The sequence below is a fragment of the Taudactylus pleione genome, unplaced genomic scaffold, assembly GCF_031769625.1.
Source record: "Taudactylus pleione unplaced genomic scaffold, aTauple2 ptg000178l, whole genome shotgun sequence".
Lineage (NCBI taxonomy): Eukaryota > Metazoa > Chordata > Amphibia > Anura > Myobatrachidae > Taudactylus > Taudactylus pleione.
In genome coordinates, this window is record NW_028284580.1 from 7,116,540 (window position 1) to 7,131,537 (window position 14,998).

The 14,998-nt window shown below is 39.2% G+C and overlaps 1 protein-coding gene across 1 annotated transcript in view; it reads right to left on the reverse strand.

The window, feature by feature from the left end:
* Positions 1–14,998, reverse strand: part of SFXN1 (sideroflexin 1) — a 29,019-nt gene that overhangs the window by 2,904 nt on the left and 11,117 nt on the right. Inside the window, exons 2-7 of the mRNA XM_088475806.1 lie at positions 14,474–14,648; positions 11,365–11,535; positions 10,412–10,510; positions 4,991–5,066; positions 1,941–2,026; positions 537–664 (exon numbers count right to left, since the gene is read on the reverse strand). Coding sequence (XP_088331932.1) covers positions 537–664; positions 1,941–2,026; positions 4,991–5,066; positions 10,412–10,510; positions 11,365–11,535; positions 14,474–14,637 — 724 coding nt within the window. The 5' untranslated portion in view covers positions 14,638–14,648. The remainder of the gene's footprint in view (positions 1–536; positions 665–1,940; positions 2,027–4,990; positions 5,067–10,411; positions 10,511–11,364; positions 11,536–14,473; positions 14,649–14,998) is intronic.

Consider the following 14,998-nt stretch of genomic DNA (forward strand, 5'->3'; position numbering starts at 1 on the left):
GAAGATAATAGTTAGAATCTGATTGGTTGCTATGGGCAACATCTCCACTTCTAAAAACCCACACTTTAGTAAATATACCCTTAAAGGGTTATTTTTGAAGTATGCTATAAAATTATCAATTTTCAGAGGCCAAAATAACCATCGACTTGCAGCTAAACCATTATATTTAGATCAGCTTACTGTAAGTAACCAAACATAACGTTCTGTAAAATACAGTGATTGAGCAATTCTATTGTATAGAGGCTTGTTCTATTTACAAAACTTTGTGCATACTCCTGAAGTGGCATGGGGTGACATCTCAGTGATGATGTTCCCATCATATATTTAGCACATTCCAAGGATAAAAATATTGTATTTGCTATTGTTTAAAGATACTGTGGTGAATAGTTTATATTATTATACTGGTTAGTTAATCTAAAGCACCATAAAAAAAATACAAGTGTGGAGATTTCTGCTGTTGTATAATAATGTTACAGAGAAATATTCCTGTAGGGCATTCACAGCCCCCTACTGTGTATTAAATAATATATACACACCCATGCCAGGGGCAGCCATCAGGATCCTAGAAACAACCACCTGAGTGATGGCCTGTTTAGCAGCATTAGCAGATTCTCCTATTCGGTTCCCATTCTCATCTGTGATTGGGATGCCATGTTTCAACTCCCTTTGAAATAAAACACAGCAATGCATTAAAGGTACTGGACAACCCTCATTAAAATAGCGATGTGATCAGTTCTGAAAAAAAAAAAATCACAGGGTTACATAGGACACACATCCTAACAGTAACCGCGGGAGACACCATAGATCATTGTAAACCGTTTTGTATCTTTATCTTATAAAAGCAAATGTTTGTACATATACAGAGACAGCAAGGAATATCAATAGTGACTTACGATTTAGAAGTAACTTTCAACTAATTGTGAACAGGTCTGAAATGTCCACAAAACAGAAAATAACTGATCTATGGGACAAAAGTAAAACGCTAAACAAAAACACCTCTTACAATCACATCTTCCAAATCTTAAGCTTTTAACTCACATTTCTTAAAAGAAAAAATCTGAAAATTCTGCTTATGCCCAAGAGGGGTATTATTTGCACAATATACCGTTATCTTTATTATACCACCTTTACTATAATGCTATATCTGGCCTGTGCTCCAAGCTCGTGGCATAAAGAGGGAGCAATGAGAAAACAACATTGTATAAGAATACAGGAGTAATGAAACACCCCATAAATTGCCATATATGGATTCCTGTGTTCAGGTAACATCAAACAAAGCTTGAAATCTGGTCTGTTCCACTTCCGATAGTCCATTCCCACCATACACTGCAGGAAATCACTTCTGTAACAGCTGTATATCACCTGCAGCTCTCCTCCCTCTCCTTGTCAAACTATTTTACTCTAAAAAACCTGGAACCTGTTTTCACAGACTGTCTCCTATGGTACCTTCTCCCTGGCCTCTCTCCATTGTGATCCTGTGCTCAAATATCATCAGACTAGAGGACAGATTTATCAAAGCTTAGAGACAGATCAAGTACCAACCAATCAGCTCCTGACATTTCACAGGCTGCAAAATGACAGTCAGGAGCTAATTGGTTGGTACTTTATCTCTCTGCACATTTAATAAATGTCCCCTTAGGTTCTGTATCGAGCACTAGACCCCACCAGAAGTGGTCTGCATCTTATACTGATTTCAAGAACGGTCCCTTTATTGAATTATTATGTGGGATCACTCTTGGCACAATGTGAGGGGTCACTGCTAGGTCTATAATGCTCAACTAGCATTAGGTAACATATAAATAGTAATAGTGGCAATATTAACCATAGCAACCATGAGAGTTATGCTTTGTCATAGTCATCTTGATTGACAGATTTTATAATATTATACAAAGGAATTATCCATTTAAATTGCTTTAATTTGCGAAACAGTAATGTCTTACCGTTGCCTCATTAATGGGATATTGATACAGTTTGCAGCAGCAACAGCAGCAAAGGGAACAAATCTTCCTATTAGTGGTGAAACATGCTGAAAATAATGGAGATAGGAAAAAAGGCCAGTTATATTTTCCATTTGCTGTAAAACACTACACAGATTAACCCAACTAGTCAAAGGCATTCTGTGCACTGCACTCAGTGTAAACGCATCATATCTTTGAATAACACTTGTTATGCAGGCTGGTTGTCCACTGTCATTCCTGGTTTGCTCATGTAATACACGGACCAGGATTAGCCACAGAATTCTTATGCTTTGTTTAGAAAATTAAAAAGAAAATCTATTGACTCACAAATGTACCTTCCATGAAACAAGCAGACCATTTCTGTGTGGCAAAAGCCTTGTACACAAAGGAGTAACATGCCATTTCACCTCGTGGCTTTAGCCTCATTAAACAGGAGAACAACTGTGTGTACAAAACAAATCATTCTCAAAGTAAATGATATTAAACAAAAATATCCTGCACCCCCTAATGGCGGCACTGCCCCCAGGTGCCCATACCGAACTGGGGCCCTGAGGCAATCATCTCTGCTGTCTATAGTATTTATGTCACCGTTTTCAGTAGTAAGATAATTAAAATCTAATAACTTTCCTACTAAATGTAGTAACATTTGTTTTCTATAACTGTATCCCTTACTAGCTTTGCTGGCTTTTTAATACTCCAAGGGAAAGGAACCAACACTGCCATATTTGAAAACTCACCTGATAGCAAAAAAATGTGAATAGTAATCTATATATTAATCCAATAAAGTCTGTCCCATCTCCAACATGGGCAGTGGGAGTCGGGGCGTGCACCTAAGGATCCAACAGCTCCCATTGTAGCAGCGGCACACACATTAGAGGACAAAGGAGGACCCCTGCTTGTGATTAGAGCAGAGTAACTATGAAGTGGGACAGTGTGAGGAGGGAGGGGTGGAGCAGGTGACGGATAGAGGTCATCCAGCATATGCTGGGTTACTTTACTTGTAATTTAGAAATTTGCAAATCACCAACATAATAACTGAAATAACAAAAATTCAGGGCTAGCCTTTTTGTTATAATTTAAGCTTGGTTGCGTCAGTCACAGCCCAATTTGGGGTGACAGCAGCATAAATTCTCAGTCTGTTTTACCAAAAATTTTAGATACCAGGATAACTGGTTTGTGGATGTCGAGGCAATACCTACATGTATGGCGTGGATTCAGTTCTGCTTAAAAGGAGGGTTTATTAGAAGACTTCACTTCTAGCCAGAGAATCAAGTTCAATTAGATTAGATTAGAACTCGCATCAGGAAACTCATATACATCATGGCATTGTGTGTACCAGCGAGATTCAATTAGAAATGCAGAGTCGTATGAGATGCACTAAGGTAGCGCAACTTTTCTTCAAAGAGTGATCTGTGACTAGTGCATGAAAAGAAAAGCGAATTTGCTGGGAAAACGCAATGCGAGTTTGGAATTAAATTTCAAATGCAATTCGCTGTGAAAATGGCTTGCAGGACCCAACTCACTCCTAATTGAATGGACGAGAGCAAAAGAGATGATCATAAATCTCACTATTCATAAGTCACTTGCCAAAAAAACCCCAGAATAAATACACATGAACATTCTGCATAATTCATATATGTGACACAAACAGTGATTGGATCAAATATGTTTTGAGTCTTTCACAAATGTCCATACAGCACATTATGTTAGGAGTCAGAAAATAATACAGCTTAGCCGCTGTAAAATTTAGTCAATTGATCTGGTTTCCATCCAGGAGTCTGGTTCTTCCAACTAGAAACCCTCTGTAACATAAATATATAATATAGGGAAGACATTTGTTGCTAAATACCTCTGGTGAACTATGGACTAGAATTTTATTCAACAAGATCTTATTCACAATCCCTGCCTATTACAAGGAGCCAAACACATCTGCTGGCCCTCACGTCACATCTCAGGGTTAAGGGATTAGCCACAACACAAAGAATGACAATATGCATTTATGGTGATGGGCAATTGTTGTACCTAATAAAGGTGCTATTTAATATTACATCATTTTAAAAGACATTCTAGCTCGTAATTTTTTGGTATTTGTCTAATGAAAATAGTTAGGAGAGTTTAATAATATGCTTATTATAAGACTTACCTATTTTCTGGAAATATATTACAAACTCTGCTAGCTTACCATTCATAAGACTGCCATTCTTTTTGCCTCTACACATAATTCCCTCATATCACTCTTACTCATGTGTGATAATCCTTTTACAGTATAAAAGTATAAGACATCCTTAAGGTCATGGTCAGTTTCCAGAGACTTTATATTACAGAGCAGGTCAAAGAGACAGCAGAATGGGCCCATATGATATACACAGCAGTGTGCAGCATGGGTTTGATACAGGATGCCCGTGTTTGGGATCTCGGTGGTCAAGTTCCCGACACCGGCATCCCAACAGGATTAGGATACAGACACCTGCTGGTCTATATCCAAACCTTCCCCCTCTCCCTACCCCTAACCCCCCTCCCTGGTGCCTAAACCTATCCTCCACCTCCCCGCAGCCTAAACCTAACCCTCCCCCCTTAGTGCCTTTCCCAAACCCTCCCCCTAGTGCCAAAGCCTAACCCCGCTACTTACCTTTGGGATGCAAGCGCCAGTATTCTAAGCGCCAGCATCCCGCACGCCAGGATATTGACCATATCCCAGGCAGCACATATTCCCCTGTATTAGGCACAATTAACGCACAAAAATAAATTGAAGATTTGAGCCCCCTTAGTGCAAAATGCAAGTCAGTCTTTATAAGCATGATACAGCTTTATTGCATGTTAAAACAGATATTCTGACACATCCAAGGCATAGGATAGCAATTGCTCTAAAAACCATTTATACTGTAAAGTGACATACAAGGCTCACTCCATACTTCAGATAATGTTACCTGTATTACCTGCTGGGCATTAAAAGTTATAAGTCGACACCAATGAAATGGATATTAGTTAGTCGGATAATTAAAGACATCATATAAACACAACACATGAAATACCTTGGTTAGTGCGTTAAGTCCTAGAGCTGTGGCAACAGCGCCTGTGGTGGCGGAAACATAAGCTGTTCCCAGTTCGCTAAAACAACAAGAGGTAAAAGGGTGTGACTGTGCAGGGGAAACGCATTACATGAAAACATGTCAACAAATGTCATTAATGAAAGATAAGGTGAATTTAGAGTATTAATAAACTATGCACTACAATGGTCACACAGGTACTGTCATAGTATCCTTTAGTAGAATCCAGGATGTCACTGTACACAGTGGAAAATCTCACAGTGCTTTGTTTTTGGAAACCATCATGGATCTTTTAACCAAAGTATGTTGGAATTGTTTTATAGACCACTTTTTTCTTATTTAATATGTTCAGCATTCTTTCCCTCTCCCCAGCATTACATTCAGTATTTCTCTTACATACGATAATGTTAGTGCTAGGCACCGGTGGACAGTCCCTTTCTTCAAGCATAAATTGGCTGCACTAAATTGGTCGCGTGACGAATACTAACAGATGACAAAGGTGAGGGAGATCGTTTTATAAAACCATCTATAAAGAGCATATGTATAGTAAGGTCATAATATGCTACAGGTTGAGTCTCCCATATCCAAAATTCTTGGGACCAGGGGTATTTTGGATATCGGAATATTCCGTATTTTGGAATATTTGTATACCATAATGAAATATCTTGGGAATGGGACCCAAATCTAAACACAGAATGTATTTATGTGTTATATATACACCTTATACACACAGCCTGCAGGTCATTTTATACAATAGTTTTAATAATTTTGTGGCTCAAACAAAGTTTGTGTACATACATGAAATTAATTTAGCTTTCATATACACCTTATACACACTGCCTGAAGGTTATTTTATACTATATTTTTTAATAATTTGGTGCCTTAAACAAAGTTTGTGTACTTTGAACTATCAAAAAGCAAAGGTTTCATTATCTCAGTCATGCTAAAAATATTCCGTATTTTCGGACTATTTGCATATGGGAGACTCAACCTGTATTTATATTATATTTGCAATGTTTGCCACTTTGTTATATTTCAGTAGCCCTTTACCCATTGTCCAAAGACTGTGGCTTTCTTTTTAAAAGCTACATTTTAAAATTGTACAAAGCATTCCAGGTCTATGCTTTAGGTGCGTTGGGAATATAGAAACTAGAATTTCGGATTGCCCATCCTATTTGATTATTGGTAAGTGCATACACACTTGTCAATTGTCGGCCCGATGTGTCATGACCGACGTTACAACTGGATGGGCATTTACATGTGCCCGCTCAGTTGTGATGTCAGTCACCGGCGGCCTCTGCAGCAAGTGTATGGGTGAACGGCAGACCGCCCGTACACACAGCACTATGAGCCAATATATCAGCTATCGGCTGTGCTGCACAGTCGACGTAATATATCTGTGAATAACGTCATTCACAGAAATATTGTCTGTACAGACTGGCTGACACACACACACAGACAAGGGCAGACAGGATGGGCCAAGCGGTTCTTATTTGCCGTAAAATTTTATTTTTCTATGTTAATTCTATTATATATCGGCTATTCAATTGAACAGCCGATATGAGGGCCAGTGTGTACCCAGCATAAGCTTCACTGGGGCAGGGACTGGTGTGAATGATTAACTGTAGGTGCTATATAAATAACCTAATAATGAAATTGGTTTCTTTATGACTGTGAATACATGCACAAGCTATCACAAGCAAATTTCTTGTAAATGTCTACTATCCAAATGTGGCTAAAAGCCAGGGCCGTAACTAGGGTGGTGCAACATGTGCCACGGGACAGGGCACCGCAGGGTGGGGGCGCTGTTCGGCCTGTCAATTTTGTATTTATAATCATTCTCACTAGTAGTTTCCTTTTCTTTTATCCCCGGCATCTCCTGGCCGCCCCTATCTCCTCCCTGGCTGGCTCCCCCTCCATCTGGTCACCTCCCCCTGCACCGTCGGTGTCACATCCTCTTAATTAACACACACATTTCAAAATACTGTCATACCTGGGACCCAAAACCATCACCTCTCACATGGCAGTCAGACACTTTACACATGGAGCTATCTGCCCCACAATTTCTGATGGCAGCCCATGAGGCCACATCCCTTTTTCGGGTGCACATCTTATGCCCCTATTTGAAAAATAGGGGGTCGCCAATGCTGTTTCTGGCCCAGAGCACCAAAAAGTCTAGTTACGGCTCTGCTAAAAGCATATTACTAAGTAAAGCTAATTGCATATTAATAACAAACAATAATGGCAGTTGACAGTGGTGAAAACAAAAAGTAGTACTACCAGTGTACACCACTCAACTGGCCAAAATAGAGACACTTTAAATTGGGTCAGACTGGTGATTTTTATTTGCACAACTCCATTACACCAGGGATTCAATCAATGCTTTCTGGCAGTTAGCAGCAACCAAAACATTAGTTATACAACAAAACAGAAAAAAAAAAAAAAAAGGTGAATGCGGTAATGAAATAAAGCAAATTTGAAACCATTAGTAGAGACATGTGATGAAAAAATATAAAGTTAAAGATCAATGTTGGCTCATAAAAGAAACTATACCAGTTTAACAGACATTTTACATGACTAGAAAAGTATAATTTTTATGTATCGATAAGAACACCCAACCTTTCAGCATAGAAGATCAAGATTAAATAGGCATAACAAACAGCAAATATGGACCCAAAAAATGTGTCATTAATTTGCAGTGCAAAAAAGCAAAACACAAACTGTATAATAATCACAGTGGAAATAATTACCATAAAATAATTCTTATGCTCAACACAGACTACACCGCACATAGATGCGCTAAGACCTCCCACTGCACCTACAGATGTGTCCTCATACATCTAGCCTCCTTGCACGCTAAACAGCCCTTCTAGTCACACCGTGCCGTGGTGTGCCTCTATAGCGCAGAGCGTCTTTTTGTGCGACTCTTTACCTTCAAATGCGTCTTATTCGCACAGCGATGCGAATATTTAGCACAAGCAGCCTCTGCTGATAAAAATTATAGTAATGCGGCATTCCTATATTCTGTGAGCAACCGCAGGTGTATCTGCATGCGAAACGCTGCATTACAGTGTCAGCGGCTATAACACTAACGCAGTGTTTCGTATGCAGATACACCCACAGTCGCACACAGAATATAGACATGCTACATATCATTTTAATCAGCAGAAGCTGCTTGTGCTAATTATTCCTGTGATAAATAGTACTATCTGCGCTCGTTATCAAATCTGAGGGAGAAAAGTAGGTATAATAATACAAGTTGCAGCCTGTTAAAAACTAACCAGCTTCCTCTACTGGTGATGATTAGGCATAAATTGAATGTATTACTGGCACATACTTATAGAGAAATAAGCAAGGTAGAGGGAAATAACAATGGGGAAAAAGGTAATAGGGAAAAGTAATAAGGAGAAATAGAAAGAAAGTAATCCACTTGATGTAGTACAATATATTTAATATGTATATAGATGGTTACATACGTGACCCAAAGGTGGTAATAATCTTCACTCTGTATATGGCACTCACCCTCTCTGGTGTATTCGTAGCACCAATGTCCCGTTTTCCCAGACTTTACTGGTCCGGTTTAGAGTTGTAGCGGGGAGTCGGAACAGCCGCTGTTTTCCTCAAGGGAAAGTCTGGGAAAATGGGACATTGGCGCTACGAATACACCAGAGAGGGCGAGTGTCATATACAAAGTGAAGATTATTACCACCTTTGGGTCACGTATGTTCCATCCAGTAATATACTGCACAGCTGGCATCCTACCAACATCCATTTTGGGACACATACAGCTATTGTAATATAACAGTGTGGCATTTCAAACTGGGAGACTATACTTGGTTACAACTGTGGATCCTAATACAGTCAATGTGACAGGAGGAACAGATCTCTGGACTAGACTGTATGCACTGATTAAGTGCAATATATATTTAGCTTATTGTGTTTTTTGGCCAATTTGCAGCAAGCTTTGGGCCTGATTCAGAGCCGGACGCTATTTGCGCTCGCTCGTTCAGAAAAAGGGGCCAGATATTTAAATTGAGCGCTCGCTCTTTGCGGTCTGTTGACGCCTCTATGTCTGAGCGAGCGAACGAAACATGCACTCGCTATTTTGTAAAGACGCCCCCTGGCCGCTCGTATCCTACGTCATCTCCGCTGATTAATCAAGTACATCGAAAGGCGTCTGAACTGCTCGCAGTGCTTGTGGTAGGATTTTCCTACCGCAATCATGCGAACAGTTCAGGCTAAGAGACAACCAAGTGACATGGCCGATGACGCTGCTTTGTTAATTATGCACACTCTTAAAACGCCCGTTTTGACCGTTTGGCAAGCCTGCGTTCGGATCACCACTCCCCGTTTTCAAGCACCTTCCCCTGTTACCACCCGCAAACGCTTCATCCTGTCACTCAAATTAGCAGGCACTCGCTATTTTGCGAGTGCTCGATTTCCGACCGCACTGACTAGTTGGCGCATGCGCATTACGACCCATACGCATGCGCAGTTGTGCGAACATCGCTCGGAGCGAACTAGCGGCCGCTTACGAGCGGCTCTGAATCAGGCCCTTTGTCTCAATTATATGTTGCCTCTCCGCAGGCTATACCTTTGTTATAGGTTTTAAATTGTTGGATATAGTCCTCCGTATCCAGACTATTAGATGTGATTTATTAAGTGTATATTTTAATACCAGATTTTATGTAAAGTCATATCTCACCTTTTTTATTATCAATATACATATTAAATATATTGTACTACACCAAGTGGATTACTTTCTTTCTATTTCTTCTTATTACTTTTCCCTATTACCTTTTTTTCCCCGTTGTTATTTCCCTCTACCTAGCTTATTTCTCTATAAGTATGCGCCAGTAATACATTCCATTTTTTTGCTAAATATTCGCTGTGCGAATGAGACGCATTTGAAGGTAAAAAGTCGCATGAAGATGCTTAGCATTACCGAGTCACACAAAGCTCCCGCGTTATGTGTAGCGTGACTTGTAGCGTACAGATGTGGACATATCTGTAGTTTCTGAGTACTAATTGTCACCGCCTCCAGGTGGTATTAAATGTGGAAGTAAAGGGGTTCTGATGACCCCTGCTAAACTGGAAACAGTGCCAAATATTTTCCTTCTCCACTCTAGCTGTTCTTTTAATATCCATCTCCTGCAAAACAAGATCAAGTGCTGATCCACCTTCTAAAGAAAAAACAAGTGCTCATTCTCATAACAAACATGGAATTCTAAAACAATGTGCATCTATAAAACAAATGTCCCACTTTGAATTTCTGACAACAATCTTCAGCCGGTTATTATTTTGACACAAGCCTCACCTTATGTATGCAAAGACTAAACCTATATTGGCAAAGAAATGAAAAAGTGACTGGCAAGTACTGTAGCCACAGTTACTACATTCTCCTACCTTCCTGTGATGGGAGCATCTCCACTCCTGTTTGTATAGTTAACGATGGCATTGAAAGACTGATTGATCCACTGCCAAAAGATCACGGCTGGAGTTGTCCTAAAAATAGAGAACAGCATTTTTAGGTTTTTATTTGACGTGGCTTAGAGGCAGCATCTAGAGTAGACAGCTTTAACATCTGGGCTTCAGTTCTATTCACGTATGCATGGTGCAACCTGCCTGGTGACCCCTGACAAATGCTCACACATGCTGTCTGCCCTGGTCATTGTATCTCCTCAAGCGAAAAATGAGGTTTCACATTCTACCTGGAACAAAGGGTACTTATCATATTTGATTTCCTTCTTCAAATTACAGATATAGAAATCACCTTTTAAGGGGAAATGATTCAGCTGCCATTGCACAGACTATACCGTAGGATTTCTCCAAGCGTAATGTAAACACCTAATCACATGCTTTGCTGCCGAATCCTTGCAAATACATGAGCTAACTAGGAGTACTGCAAGTTACACTGAAAATTTTATTCAGCAACCGCTGACTGCAGCCAGATCACAGATGCTGCATGGCGTAGATATAGAGTTTCCCTTAAAGCTCAATCTGCTCCAGCGCAAGACAATTTGGGTTGGTTGCATTATAACAGTGGGTCAGAAATGTGGGTTCTCCCTGAAGAAGCCTAGCCCAAAGCTGGCCAGTACTAATAGTGACTCTATAAAGGAATGGTGCCCACTATAATATCACAATGACATCTACAACTAGGCCATTCCATCAAACATTGTATTGTGAGGGGATTATCATACATAAAGATTGACAGGGGGCATTATGTGACTGAACATGGCACTCTACTTAATAGGATATATACAGAAAGAGCATCAAATTATTGAAAAATTTAGTTTCCTAATATTTACATTAAACCAATAAAAACTGAAAGATCAAGCTAATATTCTGTTACTTCTTACCTGTAAAAGGTCATCATGCATCCTGTGATGGTCATATTCATTGGCACCTGAGCAGACATCCTTCCAATCAGAATCATCTTTTCCTCGGTATCAGGGTGGAAGGCAGAATCATACACATATTTTGCTCGCCACAATTCATCTTCCGTGAGACCCGGCTGCACAATTCCATGTCTTAAATGATAAAAAAAAAAAAACTTAGTTAACCAGTAGTTCTGCTTTTAGCAAGATGTAGTAAGACTGAAATTCATTAAAGTGTACATTTTATAGAAAATCATTATAATGAAAACATTTGTGTCAGTGACTTATCTAGAAGAAGTGCATGGTGAGCGGCGCAACCAAGACAGATCCGCCATTGTGCCATTCTGGTGGGTCCCTCTCTCTACGATTGTTCTGGCGATATCTTTGGACAGATGTTGCCAGCACAAGAGATAGGAAAGTCTTTGGTACTGTGCCAGAGTCTTCTGCACAAGCACTATCTTTCCAAAGACATCAGTGGGGAAAAAGTATTATTACATTCAGTGGTTCTTCAATTCATTTTAAACTAGTGATTAAATAAAATGTGCTTGGGATAACATCAACCTGCTATACACCACCTGTCATGTAATTGGGGCAGCAACAATACAAATTGAATCTATTTACTATTGAAGCATTCACAAATGACAGCACATATATTGTACAGACACGTGTTGAAGTCCACTAGTTTTATGCGATTGGAATGAAAAGCTGGCCGCACGTGTGCATTTACCAGGTTTAACAATGATCTCACTAGGTACCATGAGGAACCGTTTTTGTCTGTATCATTATTTAGACTTAGCATCCTACACACAGACATTCTTGCTGTATGTATGGAATAAATATGGAGTATGGATAGACAAATACATTTGTAACCTATTTTTTCCCTCCTGCATGTTTCTTGAAGTATAGGTGAACCTCAAAACAGTGATCTATCGATCACTATTAGGAATGTTTCATCTATAATCAATTGAAGCCATGTTCCAAAAGATCGAATACATACAATCAAGATAGTGAAAAATCTCCCTTAGGTGTAATGTGTTTCTGTATTTTCATTCATCCAATGAGTATACAATAAATCCCTCATACTGATCAGGAATTTTTTACGTCCACTTAACATTCTGGTGAATGTAGAACAAATCCACAAGAAGATGTACAACGTGTTATCTGTAGATAAGCTTGCAGAGACATTTGGAATTTGGACATAGCAAATCTAAATCAGAAGTGATGTTGTATACTGTATGTCAATTAGTTGTTGCTACAGACCTTTCCCATCATGCCCTGGTTTCCTCCTGTGGTTTTCAACCTGGAGGACTCAATTTCTTCCTCTGTTGTTCTTTCCCTGTTTGGTCTACTACTGATGTTTACTTAATGTTTTTGTGTGATAAACAGCTGTCACTGCAGAGCATGGAAGTATAAAGGTGCATACACACACAACGATTTTTTGAACGATTATCGTTAACGATATAGTTTATCGTTCACTTTCTGGAGTTAAAACGATGAACGATTATCGTTCATGAGCGTTCACGTTTGTAGTTCAGTCAGACTGACCAACTGAACGATTTTCATTAAGGGAATATGCAAAAATTGTTTGTAGTTCAAAAAAATCGTTCATTACACTTCAAAAAATCTGACAGATAATTGTTCATAAAATCGTTGTTTGTGTATGCAGCTTTAGACTTAAGGCCTTGTCGTTATCCAAGTGACTAATCATTGTGTAAAAGTACAATGACATACATGATACATTTGTTTGTCTTTTAACTGCAGTTCACACTGCCCCTAGTTCTGCATTTTTTATGGGGGCAGGGGGGGAATCAATTGTTTTCTTGAGCCCGTTCTCCAGTGTAAAGTGATGGTGCGATGTTTGTGCCAGCGGGTGAAAGTTAATGAGCGCCTATAACAGGTCGCACCCAAATGCACCAGGTTTAGACGCATAAACTGGCTAAACCTGTGCAAAGTACTGGGTGTGCTGTGTTTTGGTGACCAAAAGCCCAACTTTTCACCTATTTCTGCTCACAGTCTCAGGAGAGTGCATAGAGAAATAATGGGCGCCCATCGGCACACACAAATTGTCGTTTTAGACGGGAGCTGCGAGCAGCACAAAGCAAGTGACTTCTCCCCTTGTATTGGTTTGCTTCTTTATGTATACTATCCATATTGTGTATCTGACCTAGATTTCCTTGGTATATCCTATACTTCCCTAAGGTTAATATCCACTGTATTTCCATGTTTTCTTCTGTAACCTACCCAACTGTCTTTTTTCTGTTTCCCACTTATATGTTAGTGTTTCATTTGAAAACAGTATCTTATATCTATTTATATCTCTACATTACAGTATAAATTCTAGGAGTAATATACAATAAACACAATGTAATCTACATGTTTGGAAACCAGTTCTTTGCTAGTATTAATATAAATAAATGAAGATGTGACAAACATGTTTCCTTTTTATGGTTACACTGTGATAGCAAAGTCATCTCTGCCACTTGACATTATGTGTAGTGAAAGACTAACACACTATAGTCATCACTGACAGCATTATAGGCAATCTGTGTTCTTTGTCTTTCTTTCTCCATATAATACAGTACATTACTTTATGGCATAACATTATAAAAACAACTCTGCTGGAAAAATATACTTTTATATAATGTTTGCAAAATACCAAATAAACAAAAACAAAATAGATTTCTTATACATTTAAATGCATTGCAAGTCAGCTTGTGCAAAATTATTTGTGCCTTATCGCAGGTCTGCACCAAGAATTACATTTTCAAGTTTCGAGTGGTTCATAAGAAATCTCTGGTATTACTAGTCTATGATAACAATGTTCTCAATTCAACATGCGCATGGCACCAATGACAGGCTAGCTTTACTAAGCCTCTTTGTGGTTTAACCAGGTGGGTTTTGCATTTAATATAATTGTCATTTTAAATTTTGGGGTTAAAATCAAGAAAAAAAGATTTCCATGTATTAGCGGGAATGACAAGTTCGAAAAACAGAATTTACGTATCCTGCATTGCAGAAAATAAATGTTAACAGAAGCAGACGAGAAGCACGATAGTTCTATATAGTCAGCTTTTACATTAATCATCTGTACCTGTAGTCGTGAACAATTTGCCGGGCGTGCTCCAACTGGTCATTGGACAGAAGGATATTTCTTGGGTCAGTTACTGTAAAGAAATGTTTGGCTCTTCCAACAAATGTGCTCTGGTCCCAACGAGGTTCCTTGATGTTATGGTCTAAGGATAATTCACCTGACATCTTTTGAAGCTCTGAGAAAATAAATTGAACATTGATACATCCAATTAAAAAGGTTACAAAGGCATAAAATAAGTTAGAGGTTGCTATTATGAATCAACCAGTTCACTCAACTTCTGACCTCATTTAATTTTTTTCAGCCAGTATGTTAGAAAGAAAATGCAGTAGCTATATTTCAATTGTAGTCTGGGAGAAGTGTCAGTTGCTGGTGGGAATCTAGTATTCATTCTAACACCCTGCATCGGTCACAACCCATACAGTTCCTCTTTCCTGCCTGGTCTGTATCTTAGCAGTTTGTTTCATCAACTGAGTGTGGTAGAAGCACCAGAGCAGAGAGCTACATTCTAGTCAGGAAAGAGGAACT